The 18,638-nt window shown below is 44.1% G+C and overlaps 1 protein-coding gene across 1 annotated transcript in view; it reads right to left on the bottom strand.

Moving 5' to 3' along the window:
- Positions 1 to 18,638, bottom strand: part of LOC125298983 (mannosyl-oligosaccharide 1,2-alpha-mannosidase IA-like) — a 126,112-nt gene that overhangs the window by 58,184 nt on the left and 49,290 nt on the right. Inside the window, 2 exon segments of the mRNA XM_048249989.1 lie at positions 1,220 to 1,300; positions 16,797 to 16,912. Coding sequence (XP_048105946.1) covers positions 1,220 to 1,300; positions 16,797 to 16,912 — 197 coding nt within the window.

Here is an 18,638-nt window from a genome sequence, read left to right as displayed (position 1 = left end):
CTCTCTTAAGAGGATCCTCTCTTCCTCCATTCAATCTCCTAGACAACAACACTCTTCCCTGTGTCATCCTCAAACAAACATTTCCTGCTATTGTGCCATTTGAAATAAAGCCACCGTCGCTAGCTCTGATTCAGATAAATGACAGAATGCCTTCGCCAAGTACAAATAACAGGCAAACCAGGCCAAATAAGGTCAATGTCTGATATCTGTGTGTGTGTGTGTGTGTGTGTGTGTGTGTGTGTGTGTGTGTGTGTGTGTGTGTGTGTGTGTGTTTTCCCAGTAGCAAAAAACAGGAAAGCTGACTGGAGTCAGCTGGCCACCCGGCCAGTGGCATTACCCAGAATCCCCTCTGAGTCAGCACAGGGTAAATGTCTCTTTCACAACCTTCTCCAGCAGGTCCACAAGGGCAAACACACACACACACACACACACACACACACACACAAGTAGTGTCTTTGTATGCCAACCTACATGGGCAGCTTGGTCTGGCGCCACTTGAAGTGGCGGAGATGAAAGGGGAGCAGGCTGGGAGCTCTTCTCTTCTGAGAGCACTTGGAGGGAATAAGAGGGAAGCTGTGTGCAGGCCGGGGTGTGGAGCTCGCCAGAACAGAGGGAATCAGAGAGGAGAGGGAGAGAAAGAGAGAGAGGAAGGGACGGAGAGAGAGAGAGAAGGAAGGAGGAAGGGGTAGGTAAGGAGAGATAAAGGGAGAGAAGGATATAAAGGAGAGAGAGAGAAAGAGAGAGAGAGAGAGAGAAAGAGAGAAAAAGAGAAAGAGAGAGAGAAAGAGAGAAAGAAAGAGAGAAAGAAAGAGAGAGAGAGAGAGAGGTGCCTATGAGAGGCCTGTTTGTTTTGGCTGTGAGGGTGGGCAAGATGCCTGACCTCTGGTGGAGCGAGGCGGACCAGCCAACCAGCCTCCAGCTTGGGGGCTGCCAGCAAACAGCCTCATGTTTGTTACCACACACACACACACATATACACACACACGAGCGAGTGTGCTCACACCCAAAATACTGGCCAATGCATCTTACAAACATCAGGGCCTATCATACTCAAATGCAGTGCCACACAGACACAGACATACACAGTGCTGCTGGGAGAGGACGAAGTGTTTTGGTATCTCAGCGGGTTGTTCTGTGTAGATACTGCCACCATGGCTATGGAAGCCAGTGTGGTGTGTGTGTGTGGTGGTGTGCAAGAGGGGGAATAGAGAGCACTTACCTCTTTGCCTGAGAGATAGTAGGCAGACAGCAGCCCTCCCACAAAGCGAATGTTCACTTCAAACACCGAGATCTCTGTGTTCTGAGAGAGAGAGAGAGAGAGAGAGAGAGAGAGAGAGAGAGAGAGAGAGAGATCATTAGTGCTGTAGCGGTGTAGGATGGTCCGTGTGCAAACATCAAGAGCACAATTAGAGAAGCCAGAGCACTTGAAACAACCAGAGCACTGGAACAGATGCGAGGTAACAAGGGCAGCCTCCCACAACACCAGCCAGCTCAACCACAACACACACGGCACAATGGGGATATAGCTGAGGCGTAAAACACACACACACACGCAAAACACTCTCACTATCAAGACACACTTGAAGACAAACACACACAGTCAGGGCACATGACAGATACACACACAGATAAGGCCACACACACACACACACACACACACAGCTTGCCTGTAGCCCCATAAAACTCTTCAATGACGAAGAGAAATTGTTCAGACTGACATGCAATGCAGACACAAGTACACATCTTAAGTGCTTTCAAGAAAGAAAAAGGTCCAGTTTGTGCATGTCATTAGCGGTTACTATGGCAAAACCAAAGCGATCAAGAAATAAAACAAGAAAGGAATATAGAAAGGAGTATCCTCTACACAGGGACAAAGGCCCATTATTTAATCCAAATAATCAAACAGATGTTTGATGCCGTTTTCATAACCAGCAGTGTATTGAGAACATCTGGACTTCATCTTGAAATGGAGGTTAATTAAGCTTCTATTTAGCCTCTGTTACAGCTGAAAAGGAGAAATCACCCATCTTGGCGATAAAAGCCCACTGCACAAAATGCATTCCCATAAATCATTTGATCTGAAAAGACCTCCCGGTCACAAACATCATTTTGACTTAAAATGTGTTTGGCAACAAAATTGTTTTTGGTCAAACTAGCACTAGCACCCTCGTATTCAACATCCGTAAGTTGGCTTTGATGTGAGCCTCAACACAGGCTGTGAGTCATTCCATGTGGGGAACGCAAGGGGTCGGAGAGCATTTGCTATGGCAACAGCCAGATCGTACAGGTAAACAGAATGTAAACTTTGCACAGAGCAGCTCTCAAAGCTGCAAGGGACCTAGGGAGTAACACACACACACACACACACACACACACACACACACACACAGATGCACACATACAGATTCATACACACACACACACAGACACACACAAAGCCAGTGCTGGACAAGCTGCATGGCACGGCTCATTTGAGAGCTTCCCCTATGCGGTCCTGACAATTTATGGAGCCCTTCTTCTTTTCCTGTTATCCAAACAGTTTATGGGGCCTGTGTTATTTACCAAACCTTGTCTGCTGAAAGAGCCAGTGTGTGAATATCAGCCTGTCACAGCACACACACACACACCGTGTGTGTGAATATCAGCCTGCCACAGTGCTGGGTGAAAAGGCCACACGCTCCACTGATGCACATCTGAGTGTAATATCTACAAGCATCTTTCCCCATTTTCTCACGGGAAATTAGTGGATATGAACCATCATACTTGAGCTGAGATTCACAGACTCTTTTCTGCAGCAAAGAAATCTGCACACAAAGGCCAGTGGTAGCACTCAGTTCAGTTCAGTTCAGTTAACTTAATTGTCCCAAAGGGAAACTTGTCTCGCAGTCAGGTACACATAAATAGCACAAGATACACAAAGACACAAGATGGGGTAAAAGACACAGGTTAATAAGAAGGTTAAGAAAGAAAATAAGAAAGAAAGTCATGCCATCTTTAAATGAGAGAGAGGGAAAGAATTATTTATTTTCATTCTTTCATAATTTACATTTAAATTTATTTATTTTAAAACATTTTGAAGGTAAGAAAAACACAGACAGAAGCAGACTCAAAAGGCACTGTGGGTAACTGTGATGCATGATGCTTGCTGAATATCAACACTATGGGTTGTAATGGTCATACAGGCAACAATATGGTACACATCACAATATTTGGTCCACGAAAGAATAAATTATTGTAATTAATTACATTTTACCGCATGTACTGGGATTCCATTAGGAGACATGATCTTGATGATGCCGCTGATCTTTCACAGAGATTTAATAATCACTTTGCCTCAATAGGTGTAAATCTGTCTAAGAAGATACAGTAAGTCAACCTCAGGGTGTCACCTTCAAGCAATTTCTTTCGGGTAGCTACATTCATTCATTCTTCTTGAAACCAACAGATGGTACTGAACATCTGATACTGATCATCTCGGACTTGAGGAGCTCATACACAGCTGGTGTAGATGGAATTTGTAGTAACATCTTGAAAGCCATTGCTAATATCATTGTTGAGCCACTGGCTCATTGTATCAACCTTTCTTTACTTACTGGCACTGTACCTAAAAAGTTGCCAAGATAATTCCAATTTTTCCAATCTGGTGACAGAAATGATATGAGCAACTACCGCCCATATCAATCCTACCCACTTTTTCTAAAGTAATGGAGAAAGTAGTATACAATAGACTCAGTGGCTACTTAGATACACTAAATATCCTTGTTCCCTCCCAATATGGTTTTAGAAAAGAGCACAATAAATAAATTAAATAAATAAATAAATAAATAAATAAATAATTCATTCTATATATAAATGATTTTGTCAATTCCTCCCAAATATTTCATAAAATTATTTTTGCTGACGACACAAATTTGTTTACATCACACAGGAACCCACTTATTTTACAAGACATAGTAAACTCTGAGTTAACCAAAGTGGACTCCTGGTTTAAATGTAACAAATTGTCATTAAATGTCAGCAAAACAAATTTCATTTTATTCAAATCGAACAAAAAAATTAAAAACATTGATCACTGCCTGTTTAAAATCAATGGCCAGGAAATAAAAAGAGTGTATGCCACTAAATTCCTGGGGGTCTACATTGACGATTCTCTCAACTTCAAATGTCATATAGACCATCTAGTAAACAAACTGTCCAAGTATGTTGGCTTGTTCTACAAGATCAGACATTTCCTTCCTCTGTCTGCCCTTCTCACATTGTACAAAACTCTATTTGAACCTCACCTTAACTATTGTAATGTGATATGGTGCAACACCTTCACCAGCCATCTTAAAAAACTTGTATCCTTGCAAAAAAAAGTCATACGGGCCCTGTCCTGGTCAGAGATAAATTCCTCCACCCACCCTCTATTTCACCGCTTTGAGTTCCTAAAACTGGCTGAGCTGAATGTTTATCATAATGCCTGTCTTATGTTTCAAATTGTCAACAGGCTCAACCCTAGGTTGTGTAGTCTTATTCCCATCTCCAGCCCCCAGCACACATACCAAACAAGAACTAAACCACTCATTACAGGTAAATGTCGTCGACACGTGCGCGCCAGTATGAGTGTTGCCTGTAGGGGGCCACAGATTTGGAACAGGATTGATGATGGCCTCAAGGTGTTGCCCTCTATCTCCAACTTCAAAAGACAACTAAAAAACAATCTCTTACTAACCTATATCTAATATAAAACTGTTTTCCTCATGGACTACTGGGATGTATGTGTATGATTGTATGTGTATGTAATGTTGTATGTGATGTTTTGTGTATGTAATGTTAAGTATGTATGTTATGTTGTCACCATCTGGTCTCAGATGGTTACTGTGAATATCATTGTTTGTACCACTACCCTTTCATGAACCATGGGCCCCCACCTATAAGCTTTTCTAGCTTCTTTGGGGGACCCATTCACTCTACCCGTCTGTCTTTGTACCCATACTGGTTTACTGTAATGTTTGAAGTGGTATTGTGAATAAAAACTCAAACTCAACACATAGTGCAATTTATTCATGTTATATAACGTTTCATATACTAGTATTTCTCGCAAACGTTTCATATACTAGTAGTCTCTAATCTTGGCCCCGTAGATTTATTTTGATAATGTTATCAAAGTCATTGTATACCAAAATAAAAATAAAATCATATTACCTACTACACTGTATAATATTTTTTACTCTAACCAGTATCCAACACAAATTGGAAAAAGATGGTTTCTCTCTTGAAGAACATCCCCATGAGATCTAAATATTGTTCTAACATCAAAGACCCACAAATATTGCATCTCTGAAGTGTCGGAGAGAAGTCCATAATTGAGCAGGTTCCCTGAGTGCTTTGGAGATGCACGTCTTCTTGGAGTGCACAGAGGCAGAGATCCCTTTATTGGCATGCAAAGTCGTCCCGCTCCACATGCAATACTCAACTCCCGTTATTTCATTACAGACTACCTCCACCCCTCTCTCCCTTCCTCCTTCGCCATCAGTCTCTCTCTCTCTCTCTCTCTCTCTCTCTCTCTCTCTCTCTCTCTCTCTCTCTCTCTCTCTCTCTCTCTCTCTCTCTCTCTTCTCTCTCTCTCTCTCTCTCTCTCTCTCTCTCTCTCTCTCTCTCTCTCTCTCTCTCTCTCCTTTTTGCTTTTATCTCTCTCTCTCTCTCTCTATCTCATGTTTCTCTCTTTTCATTTTACCTCCACATCTATCTATGTTTCTTTTTGCTTTTATCTCTCTCTCTCTCTCTCTCTCTCTCTCCCCCTCTCATTCCCCCCTTCCCGCTCTCTCTCTTCTCCTCTCTCTAAATTCTTTGTGTGGGGATTTCTCCAGAAAGATGTTCGCATGCACCCACCTCCTGATGGGAGTGCTGAGGAGTCATTTTAAAGCTTATTCTATTCGCCATGAGTCATTCAAGTTGCCAGGTCCTCTCATCCTAACCCCACCACCCCCCTTCTCTCTTTTTTCCCCGCACCACCTCATAAAACCTTTATGGAAAGGGAAGTGGATGGTTTAATGTTGGCCATTAAAAGTAGCATTGAGGCAAAACTTGAGTGCAGCCTGAAAAGTACATCCCATTTCCTTCTCATTTTCATCCGCGATTTCGAACAGCACCAAATGGTGAAAAGGAACACAGAGAAGAGATTCCGCGTAAAGAGATTTCATTTGCATGGCCTTCTCGAAATGGAGAGACGACAACAAAAACTATCAGGGCGAGTTTGGAGCCTCTGTCTCATAGTCCTGCGGCAGATACCTGTATAAGTATAAGTATATATACTTATATATATATACCACCTACTTTTGATCCCGTGAGGGAAATCTGGTCTCTGCATTTAACCCAAACGGTGAATTAGTGAAACACAAAAAGCACACAGTGAACACACAGTGAGGTGAAGCACACACTAATCCCGGCGCAGTGAGCTGCCTGCTTCAACGGCAGCGCTCGGGGAGCAGTGAGGGGTTAGGTGCCTTGCTCAAGGGCACTTCAGCCGCGGCCCACTGGTCGGGGCTCGAACCGGCAACCCTCAGGTTTCAAGTCCAGAGTGCTAACCAGTGGGCCACGGCTGCCCCTACCTGTGTGTGTGCCCTGTGTGTGTGTGTGTGTGGAGCCTCTGCCTCCTAGTCCTGGGGCAGATCCCTGTGTGTGTGTGTGTGTGTGGTGTGTAACCTCTAGTCCTGGGCAGATCCCCAAGGAAGCCCTGAGAGTTTGGAGCCTCTGTCTCATAGTCCTGGGGCTGTATAAGTAGTATATATACCTATATATATATATGTATATATACTTATATATATATATATATATATATACGCCTACTTTCTATTCTGGAAAATTTGGTCTTGCATTTAACCCAAAGCGGTGAATTAGTGAAACACAAAAGCACACAGTGAACACACAGTGAGGTGAAGCACACACTAATCCCGGGCGCAGTGAGCTGCCTGCTTCAACGGCAGCCCTCGAGGGGAGCAGTGAGGGGTTAGGGTGCCTTGCTCAAGTGGCACTTCAGCTGCAGCCCACTGGTCGGGCTCGAACCGCAACCCTCAGGTTTCAAGTCCAGAGTGCTAACCAGTGGGCCACGGCTGCCCCTACCTGTGTGTGTGTGTGTGTGTGTGTGTGTGTGTGTGTGTGGAGCCTCTGCCTCCTAGTCCTGGGGCAGATCCCTGTGTGTGTGTGTGTGTGGTGTGTAACCTCTAGTCCTGGGCAGATCCCCAAGGAAGCCCTGAGAGTTTGGAGCCTCTGTCTCATAGTCCTGGGGCAGATACCTGTATAAGTGTATATATACTTATATATATATATATATATACCGCCTACTTTTGATCCCGTGAGGGAAATTTGGTCTCTGCATTTAACCCAAACGGTGAATTAGTGAAACACAAAAAGCACACAGTGAACACACAGTGAGGTGAAGCACACACTAATCCCGGCGCAGTGAGCTGCCTGCTTCAACGGCAGCCCTCGGGGAGCAGTGAGGGGTTAGGTGCCTTGCTCAAGGGCACTTCAGCTGCAGCCCACTGGTCGGGGCTCGAACCAGCAACCCTCAGGTTACAAGTCCAGAGTGCTAACCAGTGGGCCACGGCTGCCCCTACCTGTGTGTGTGCCCTGTGTGTGTGTGTGGAGCCTCTGCCTCCTAGTCCTGGGGCAGATCCCTGTGTGTGTGTGTGTGTGTGTGTGTGTGTGTGTGGTGTGTAACCTCTAGTCCTGGGGCAGATCCCCAAGGAAGCCCTGAGAGAAGTCTTCCTTTCTCCAAGCTAAACTTATTACATATCATTCCAAAAGTGCTTAATTATTAAGATCCTTCCCGATACTGGATGGAGACATCTATTCTGGAACCATTTATATCGCAATTATCCATAATATAGAAGGCATTACTTTGCCTCAAAATAAAATATGTGATCCAAAAGGAAAATGGGAGAATGTGCTTCTTTGGGGGTTGGAAACTTGACTTCTCGACTTAATCAGCAACTTATGTTAATGGTTCTGACAGTTCCCTCACTTTTCCACACTCTCTCTCCTACTTTCTCTTTTCAGCTAGTAAGAGAAAATTCAATAAAAGACAGTCTGGTCTGTGGGGAATTTGGTATTTAGTTTGCTCTCAATTTTTTGTATCCTCAGCAGGTGTGATGAGCAAGATAAGGCAAACTGCTGCTTCAGTGATTGTAATTACTGACGTGTTCCTGCTTGTAACTGCAGAACAACAATTAACCAAGGCAGCCAACGACGTTTGTGGCTTCATTAAGCTAAGTAAAAACAAATAAAACAATTCTAATTACCTGACCATCTGAGTTTGGCTAATTACTGATTTTCTTGCTGTTTTCCTTCTTCCCCAAGGAAAGGCCATTTTTACAATTACTGTACATGTCTTGTAATGGCCATTGCATTTTAAAAAGCTGTTCGCCTTGTGGCTAAGGTGGACTTTTTTTAATGCCAATGCCAAAGCTGAGTAAGCGGTCATCTAGGGATACAAGATCACCTAGAATCTAACTCACAGAGTTGCTAGTACTTAGTCAGTCCAGGGTTTGTATAGTGCAGCTCAAGGCTGGAGGGGAAGCTCTTCAGCTACCTTGTGGTGATCAATGGTAGCAATAGTATGGCTAGTGTAAATAATGCAATAATGCAAAATATTCTCATTTCCGTGCATCTGTATTTCAGCGCAAACACAAGCTGTGAATGTAGTGATCCATCAAGTGCTTTTCATTTAAAGCTTGGAAAAGTGGAAAATTCCAACACTGCATGACGTGAGCCCTATACTAACAGCATATTTTTTGTTATATTTAGCTGCATTTATTTAATAAAAAGTAATGTTAGTGGACTACGTTATCTAGAACGCACACAGCTTGCCCGGTAACTCGAGACAAGAACAGCAGTCAGGCTTGGTGTTACTTACATCAATATTTAAACTGGGTAACTAAGCCATCTCACACACACACACAGAGACACAGACACACACACACACACACACACACACACACACACTATTCTTCCTAGCCATCCACCCACGTACATTCAAGAAAAAAGCTCCACTTGGCTGTTGCAGGTTACCCAGTGCCGTGCATTACTCAGCTTTCCCAGCCACTGACACAGCAGCTCTCCACCCAGCTGTGGCAGCACACAGTCAACCACCACATCTGTTACTGAGACTGAATGGATATGCAGAGAGAGAGAGAGAGAGAGAGAGAGAGAGAGAGAGAGAGAGAGAGAGGTAGTATGAGAAATAAATGAATATAGTTAGAGAAACTAAGAAAGGAGAAGTGAGAACAGGACAGAGAGAGAAAAGAGAGAGAGAGAAAGAAAGTGGACAGAGATAGAGAATGAGAAGAAAAGACAGAAAGGAGAACAGAAGAACCTGAGGAAGAGGAGAGGAGGAAGAGGAGAGGAGAAGAGAAGAGAGGAGGAGCTGCGGAGGAGGCTGAGAGCAGCCTGGTGAGATGGCCAGTGCTCCAGTGCTTGTGAGCTGTCCTGGCTGGTGGTGATTTAAGAGGCTCACAGCTGGGGCGAGCGGCACGATGGCGAGCTAATCAGTGCTCAGCGTGTGCAGACATGAGGACCTGGAGAGGCCCAGAATACGGACGCATTAGCGCCTCATCACCAACCATAACCCACTCCATCATCAGCACACACACACCCACACATCCACCCACCTACAGCACAGCCACCTCCACACACACACACACACACACACACACACACACACACACACACACACAGGGCCACCTCAACACACACACACACACACACACACACACACACACACAGCTCGCACACCCCCTACAGCACAGCCACCACACACACACACACACACACCTACAGCACAGTTAACTCATCACCAACCATAACCCACTCCATCATCAGCATAGCTCACACACCCACCTACAGCACAGCCACCTCCACACACACACACACGCACACACGCTGTGGAGGCTACCACTGAGAAGCCGCCAAAACTGCTGCCAAGTCGGCAACTGAAGCTGGATGCTGTGTGCTGGTGTTTGACACATTGCTTTCCATTTCAGTACCCATGACAACATGGCAGAACATTCCAGTAACAGCATGGTGTGGTAAAAATATTGGAAACGGTACTCGGTTTCAGCAAGTAGACAAATGTAAATACTCGTACTCGGTTTTAAAAAAAAATGGTATAGGGACATCCCTAGTCTGTTTCATGGAATTTAAAAAACTATCTACTGCATCACTGTGTGTGTCTGTATGTGTCAGTGTGTGTCTGTGACAGAGAGCGACGGAGCATGACAAAGAAAGTAGAATAAAAAGGACATCCCTTTGCCACATAGACCTTCTTTGATGTCAGAGTGACACACTATTGTAAAAACAACGTGGCGGTCTCTTTCGGTTGCTTGCATAGGCTGGAAAATATCTGTAAAGGTGGGAAAGGCACCATCTCTCCCTCACTCCTCCTCTCTCTCCCTCACTCCTCTCCCTCTCTCTTTTACCCGCCTGCTCTGTGTTTCCTTCTCCGTCTGCAGCCCATTATTGCCTCGAGGCTGGCATTACGCCCAGCTTAATACACACAATAATACACACCACTGCTGCTTTTGTTCCAGCAGCAGGGGGCCTTAGCCATCACCTTTCCCCCTCTAAGCACACACACACACACACATACTCCCAAACACACACACACACCAACCAACACACACACCAACCAACACACACACACACACACACACACACACACACACACACAGTCCCCAAGCAACAGAGGCAGCATATTACGCCGATATGGCAGGCCAACATAAATAAAGAATTCCGCTCTTGTTTTGCCTCGTTGCGCACTCATCCATCTCGTCTGCTGTGAAAACAAGAGCCCGAGAAGTGAAAAAGCTCCTCTCGGCCAATTGATGGAGCCCATGTGACAGAACCCAGAATTGTGTCAGTGTGTTCTAGAACCCTGACACATAGGTGGTTCATGAGCCAGTGAGAGAGGGACTTATTCTAGGAGACATGTTGTGAGTTTTACATCATCAAATAAACAAATTAAACCTTGGACATTTCTATGCATACTGTACACTAGATACAAGTACTGTGGTAAAAAAATAAGACCATCACGGCTTATTTTTATCAAAAAGGTCCCGCACTAAAAGCTATTATTCCGCCTATGCTTCGACAAAATGTGTTTGGTAATTCAGTCAAGCTGATTATGATTCCAGACAGGCAGGGGCCGAGATAGAATCACTGATTACAGAGCGCTGGTCTGCCTTCTCTCCGCTGGCCTAGCGGGGTGCCAGGTTATCATCCTGAGTGCCTGCCATCCCCCGTTGTCAGGACCCGGGGTCTAACTTGGTTAGACCCACTTGCCACCAACCGTGAGGGTCATGCAAAAGAACACCTACCCACAATCCCTGTCCTACACAGACACCACTTCAGCGCAGAGGGGCCTGCTGTCTGCGAAGCGGGATTGCTCCGAGTTGTGGTGAGACAAATATGAATATTAATGGCCAATACACAGGGGCTCTCGCAGGCGCTTTCATTGTTGGATTTGCTGGAGGGCAGCGAGGCAAAAACCTTTCAATTAAAAGTTTGTTAATACTGTTGGTAGAGGTTCTCTGTTCTGATCATTAAAATGGTGGGTGGACAAGAGAGGAAAACAAGGTGTGGCGCTTCTTAGCAGAGTGTAGGCATAGGCAACACGGAGGAAGAATGAATAACGAGGCTGCTTTCGCAACATGGAAAGAGTAGGGGGGTCTGAAGGAGAGGAAAAAACGAAGTGGAGCATCAAAGAACCGAAGAGAGCGAAGAGAAGTGGTGGATGTGTGAATGTCCCTCCCTCCCCCCACACACACACCCCAAAATGTGCTGGGTGCTCCTCACGGCAATGCACTTTCCAGTCGATTCAAAAAGTGAAGCACCCTCACGAGCGGAAAAATGTCCTCCATTGACTATCCGGCAGAGCGCTCTTCTGTTTTTCCTTTCCTTTCATTTCTTTTCTCCCCCCACTTTCATCTGCAAGCTAATTTCTTCTTCTACAGCTGCTTCTCCTCAGACTCACCTTTCTGCCTCACTTCCCCTGACCTTTTCCCGCTCGCGCTGAGGAAATCAAGAACTAAATGAGACTGGTGAGAGCTCCAGAGTTCTAAATGAGACCACTGGAGTGAGAGCTCCAGAGTTCTAAATGACACTGGAGAGCGCTCTAGAGCTCTAAATGAGACTGGAGAGAGCGCTCTAGAGCTCTAAATGAGACTGGAGAGAGCGCTCCAGAGTTCTAAATGAGACTGGAGAGAGGTCCAGAGTTCTAAATGACACTGGAGAGCGCTCCAGAGTTCTAAATGAGACTGGAGCTCAGAGTTCTAAATGAGACTGAGAGAGGTCCAGAGTGTCTTAATAAATGCAAACCAAACAGCGGACTCCTAAAGAAGCGAACCACCTTACCATAGGTGTATCTAAATTAGCTATGTACCAAAAATGACATTTAACCAGTGTTGTAAACAGTGTTGTAAGGCTGCGTGTACACAGCCACTTGGAGCTCCAGTGGAATTTTAATTTCATAACAAGAATTCTCGGTCTAACCGTTCAAGTGCCGTTGAAACGGCGTAAATAGGCGACCCATCAGGCCAGCACTATAACTCCGAGCGTGGTAAACAAAATCGGATATTTCAGGCAGTAAATGCTCCCGTTAAGAACCAAAACCAGATTTTGTTCAAATCTACACACCTATGGCTACTGAAAAATTTAAGGTTCATTTAGCAAATGTTATTTTGAAGAGTTAAAAAACATCGTTGTTTTAGAATTTCCGAACAAAAGTGGTGATAACTGGGGGTGTTACGATAAATGAGACTGGAGTAAGAGCTCTAGAGTTCTAAATGACACTGGAGAGCGCTTCAGAGTTCTAAATGAGACTGGAGTAAGAGCTCTAGAGTTCTAAATGACACTGGAGAGCGCTCCAGAGTTCTAAATGAGACTGGAGAGAGGTCCAGAGTTCTAAATTACACTGGAGAGCGCTCCAGAGTTCTAGGGCGCTTTCACACCTGACTCTTTGAATCAGAACGTGGAACGTTTCCCCCAAAGATCAGTTCGATTGGGTATATGTGAAAGCAGTATATGGGTATATGGAGAAAAACTCTTATTGATTCAGACCAAATTAGGTATGAAAGTGCCCTTAAATGAGTCTGGAGAGAGCTCCAAAGTTCTAAATGAGACTAGACAGAGCTCCAGAGTTATAAATGAGAATGGACAGACCTCCAGAGTTCCACATTACTTGCACTGCATTTTGCACTGCTGGCCGTGAGCTGGTTTAAAAGGGGGTACTGAGCCCTACAGCATGGAATGGAAACAAACAATAAGAATGGGGAAAGGGGGAAGAGGGGAAGAGAGAGAGAGAAATAAAGAGAGAGAGAGAGAGAGAGAGAGAGAGACTGGAAAAAGTCAATGAGAGGGAGAAAAGACAGGACTGCAAGAAGTGAGAGACTGTCTGAAGAGAACAAGACAACCCTAGATTACACCTTTGGTGGGAGGTTTCCACCGCACAAAGCACTGTGAAAAATAAATGTGTGTCGACGCATACAAACAAATTCAGGCTGTCTGGCTGCAGCACGTGGGTGGACAGGGAGCAGAGAAGCTCATTACAGGAGATGAAGGCGGCCTCCCACAGGCCACAGAGGGGAACCGAGAGGAGTTGCTACTGATCACACACGTCTGGTCTATGCCCACTGAAAAGTCTTCCACTGGGGCCAGGTGAAACAGCTCCACAACACAGTATGTGTATTACTGTATAAAGAGTTCAATTACATGGATCATGGCTAGTATTAGACAAATAGAGAACTTCAATGAAAATTAAGTTTTTAGTCTAGGACAGAGATTCCCAAACTGTTGTATGGAAGCTTCCACTAGGGGGTACGGTACGTGAGATGAAAAGGCCGTTAAATTTCTTTTTTTTTGTTTTTTTAATCTTAAGCCTATGTTCTCTTTGTTCTTTGTGTTTCATAATGTTGTTCTCCACACTGTTTTTGTAGTGTGAGTGCTCACAGACCAGTTGCACATTTTGATTGTATTATTTGTTAGCATGTAGGGCGGCTAATTAAAAATGATCCCGGGAATGAGTCAATAGAATGTGTTCTTGAGCGAGTAGAGTCAGGATGTAAGTGGTGGTACGCGGGGAAAAAAGTTTGGGAACCGCTGATCTAGGACTAGGTTTAATACATGTATGGGAGACCTGAACCAGGGTATACTGATGGGGGCATCCTTGTACAAGGAGGAGCTGATGCACTAAGAGAATAGCGCCTGTTTCAAACTTCATTTGCCTCTTAAAACATGGCCTCAAATGCATGAACAGACCGCACAAAAGTATGCATTTTGCCAGGCACAGATGAATTGTCAGGCAAGCTCCACTTTTCTTACACATGCGGGAAGGTTGAGGGAAAAGTGGGAGTATCACACAAAAAAAATGGGAGAAGCACTAAGAACGATTGATAGGGTATTCCGGCATATGTATAAAAACAGAGCATGTCTGTTTGTTTGCTGGATAAAAATGTCAACGTTTTTAAAGAACATATCCAGTCTAAGAACAAGGAAAGGAAAATGTTTGGATGATGAGTGTAAACGTTTGTTGGGGACCAGAACAACATTGATCAGAGTAGTTCTGAGTAAGACTGGAATATGCATTTATAGCGAAATAGCATATAGCGCTAGCTTTGAGGGTAGGTTGGCTATGTCAAAGTAGAACACTACTTTCAAATCACTAACAAGGCTCCAAATAGCATTACACTTATGTGATACTGTGGAGAGGGTCCCTACAAACAAACCAAAGTATTTTTTTTTAATCTCGGCTATCTTGCTAGGAAAAGTTATTTTGTACATTTGCGCCTAAGTTTACAGCAAAGCATGTCTATGCCGGAATACATCTGCCTAGATTAGGGCTGGGCGATATATATCGGTATTACGACTACGACCGATATATTTTTGAAAACGATATGTAGTTGAGACAATATCGTAATACCGGTATTATGTCAAATAATGGGCCATTTTATCAAAGCCACTCTGTGTTCAGACCATTTAGATAGCCGCAGCTCTGCTCAACTGCCCCCTTGCGTGGGTGCGCGTTCTCCTCGCAGCACTACAAACTTTCAAACATGATGGACACTGAGTCAGATTTTGTTTACCTTGATCAGAGGTTGGTGCTGATGCTTATTCCGTCGGCACATCAACGGCTAGACCGAGAATTCTCGTTGTGAAATCAAAATTCTACTGGAGCTCCAAGCAGTTTTGTACACGCAGATTTAAGTTACAACACTGTTTACAGCTCTTTGACTCACGGTAAAATGTCATTTTTGGTACATAGCCTAGCTAATTTGAATGTGATGAATGCTTACGTTTAGTGATATACAGTAGCAGATCTAAAGTCCTCAGGGAGACAACCTACACGTTGATTTTATTAAGAGGATATGCACGCGGGGACTCGCAAGCAGTTAGGGGCATCATTTTTTATGATTCCTGAAACCCCATTCAATCGTGCATAGGGATTTTCTTACGAACCGGAACATGCAAAAATATACGCATACAAAACGACGGTAGCGTCTAACACACTCTTGATGAGTGACTCCGTTACGTTGTTTAAGTAGCCTAATTGTTTAAAACTATTTTTGTTGTTGATAGCAACATGTCTAGGCCATCATAGGCTACATTTGCTTGTCATCTAGGCCCTATCAAACCCTTACGGGTAAAAAAAACTGCATTGTGTGACAAAACTGCAGGTTTTTCAATATTTTTGTGCCCAAAATATTGCATTGTGCAGTGGATGTACAATGTAGGCCTGCGTTGTCAGTCAGGGTCAACCTTTGGTCTTTTGTTATTTGCACAGCTTTATCAGAGTAACTGTAGCCTATGCCTATTGTAGGCCTATGTTATTGTTTACACTTTTTTGCACAGCTGTGTTAGAGCAGTCTGAAATCATTATAATTAAAGCTGGTTGAGTGAATACGAAACACTTAGCTCTTTCTGTTTAAAATATCGATATATATCGTATATCGCCAATCAGCTCCAAAATATATTGGGATATCAGTTTTGGTCCATATCGCCCAGCCCTACTCCTTGTGCAGTTAAATATTTACAAACAGGTATGTGCTGTGTAGCCTACTTTTTTCTTATTTGCACAGCTCTATCTGTATGCCAATTGGTTTATTATATTGGCTTTTAACGGTAGCCTATGTTTTGTGTTACCTTTATTGTAAAGCTGTAGGCCTGTGTTGTCAGGGTCGACCGAATATTGTTATTTGCACAGCCCTCAGAGCAACTGTATGCCTATTGGTATGTTATTGTTTACACCTTTTTGCACAGCTCTGTTAGAGCAGTCTGAAATGAATATAATTAATAATTATTGTGTTGTCATAATTGTTGTGTTGAGTGAATATATGAAGCACTTCGCTCTTTCTGTTTGAAATATCAATATTGTATCGATATCGTATATCGCCAATCAGCCCCAAAATATCGGGATATGAGTTTTGGTCCATATCGCCCAGCCCTAGCCTAGATGTGCGCGAGTTAGCCTAAAAATCAAAATTCAAAAGTGCTTGTCCCAAGGAGAAGTACGAACCTTTGATGAACTATGTAGAAAACGTTATGAATTGTATCCACACATCAGCAGCCTTTTAACTGTTACAATTGCAAGACCCCCGTTGTCCAAGTCAGCTACCGCCACAAATTGAATCCAATTCTGTGGGAAACACTGCACACACACACACACACACACACACACACACACACACAACACACACACACACACACACACACACACACACACACACACCAACTTCAACCAAGAAGTAACCAGTGGTTCTTACCATATTAAAGTCAAGGTTTTTCACCACCCACTCAGTAGCAGCTTCAAACTCCTCGTACATCTCCATGATGTAAAGAGTGTCCAAGGCATCCACGATAGTTGCCCCCTTCAGACCCCCTGAAAGCAAAGAAAAGAAGCACAAGATTTTAGAATGGAGTCTTTCTGGAGACATTTAACAAATACAGTACATCCTGCAATATCTGTTGTTTGGGAAAGTGTTTTTTTTATTTATTTATTTTTCAACAAAGAGGCAAGAAGTGGAACCCTGCAGAGGCCCTGACATTTGGGCCTGAATGCCACAACATGTTCAATGTCATTTCCTTTTGTTGGCGAGCCAGCCAGCCAGCAAAAAAAAAAAATACTACTTCTGATCCAGAGCACTAATACCTGCTGAAGGCAAGAAGATGTTACCAAACAAATGTAACTCTCTCCATCTTCTCTTCCGATGGGGTACAGGCAATGCGCCCAGACACGTCCGATGTCGTCCGTCGATTATGTGGCGTAGGAAAACTATCTGCTGATTCCACACACTCTTATAAAACCCCCGAGGCCTTTCAACACAATGGTGGCACACATTATGAGGAAAAAATCCATGATATTAATCTCATCTCATCCTGCCGTACCAACACATCCCTTATCCATTTCACGGTTCTCCAAATGACTAGATGACTTCAACTAGATTATATATATTTGGCAAAAATGCTTAAAAAGCTACTAATAATGTCCATTTGACTGTCTATCTCTAGCTGTTACAGCTGTGTGCTTAAAAGGTTGTTCAAGGGACACTGAAGGGAGGCTGGTTTATATCCATAGGAGCCACAAACATGCAGGGGACATGCTTGTAATAGTGGTATCCTCGCCTTTAAGACTGCAAAATATAGGCCAATTAATAGTTTACAAGTTCAGATTTGAGATGCATACTGCTTTTTTCTTCTTGTATTCAGCTTATCAGGTCAACACAAAGCACGCACATGTGCACACATGCACACATGCACGCACACACACAGTGTTTCCGTCTCAGTTTATTCCACCAGATCACCATCAAAACATTCTGGCCCTGAGGTTACACGGAACAAAGCAGCAGCCCATAATAAAAGCCAAGTGTATAATAAAAAAACCCTGCATTCTCCACAGGCCAAACCTCCCCTCTTCAATCTCTCCTCTCTCTGTCTTTCTATCTCTCCACCCGCTCTATCTCTCTCTCTCTCCATCAGGCTCTAGGGCTGAGAGTGTTCAGCCTGTTCAGCCATGTGGTTATGTTTTGAAGAGCATAAAGTCATTCTGGACCTGCTGGGCTCCTTTCAGCTCCATTCAGACAAGAACAAGCAGAGCATGCTGTTGTTTATGCTCAGACACTGCAGGGCACTGAATGAGAGAGATATGAAGAGAGGTGTGTGTGTGTGTGTGTGTGTGTGTGTGTGTGTGTGTGTGTGTGTGTGTGTGTGTGTGTGTGTGTGTGTGTGTGTGTGTGTGTGTAAGATGAGACGGGGGTGCCGTAGTAAAGTAAGTGTGACAGATACAGTTAAAAACAGAGAGAGAAAAGAGAGAGAGAGAGAGAGAGAGAGAGATATAGATAGAGAGAGAGAGAGAGGGGGGTGGCAGAGTAAGGGAGACCGAGGAGGAGAAAGAAGGAGGGAGAAAGCAAGAGAGAAAGGAAGGAAGAGAGAGACAGATAGACCCCCTGACAGGGATCACATTAACAACAGCCTTATCACACAAAAGGGCCAGCTGCAGAAGAAGGTGAAACAGAAACAGGATAAACCTTTTTATCCTACAGATGGGGAAAGGGCCTATCTGCCGCAACATAGAAAAGTGAGTGGGAGAGGAAGAGAGAGAGAGAGAG

Source organism: Alosa alosa, chromosome 8, assembly GCF_017589495.1.
Source record: "Alosa alosa isolate M-15738 ecotype Scorff River chromosome 8, AALO_Geno_1.1, whole genome shotgun sequence".
NCBI lineage: Eukaryota > Metazoa > Chordata > Actinopteri > Clupeiformes > Clupeidae > Alosa > Alosa alosa.
This window is presented reverse-complemented; position numbering and strand designations above follow the sequence as displayed.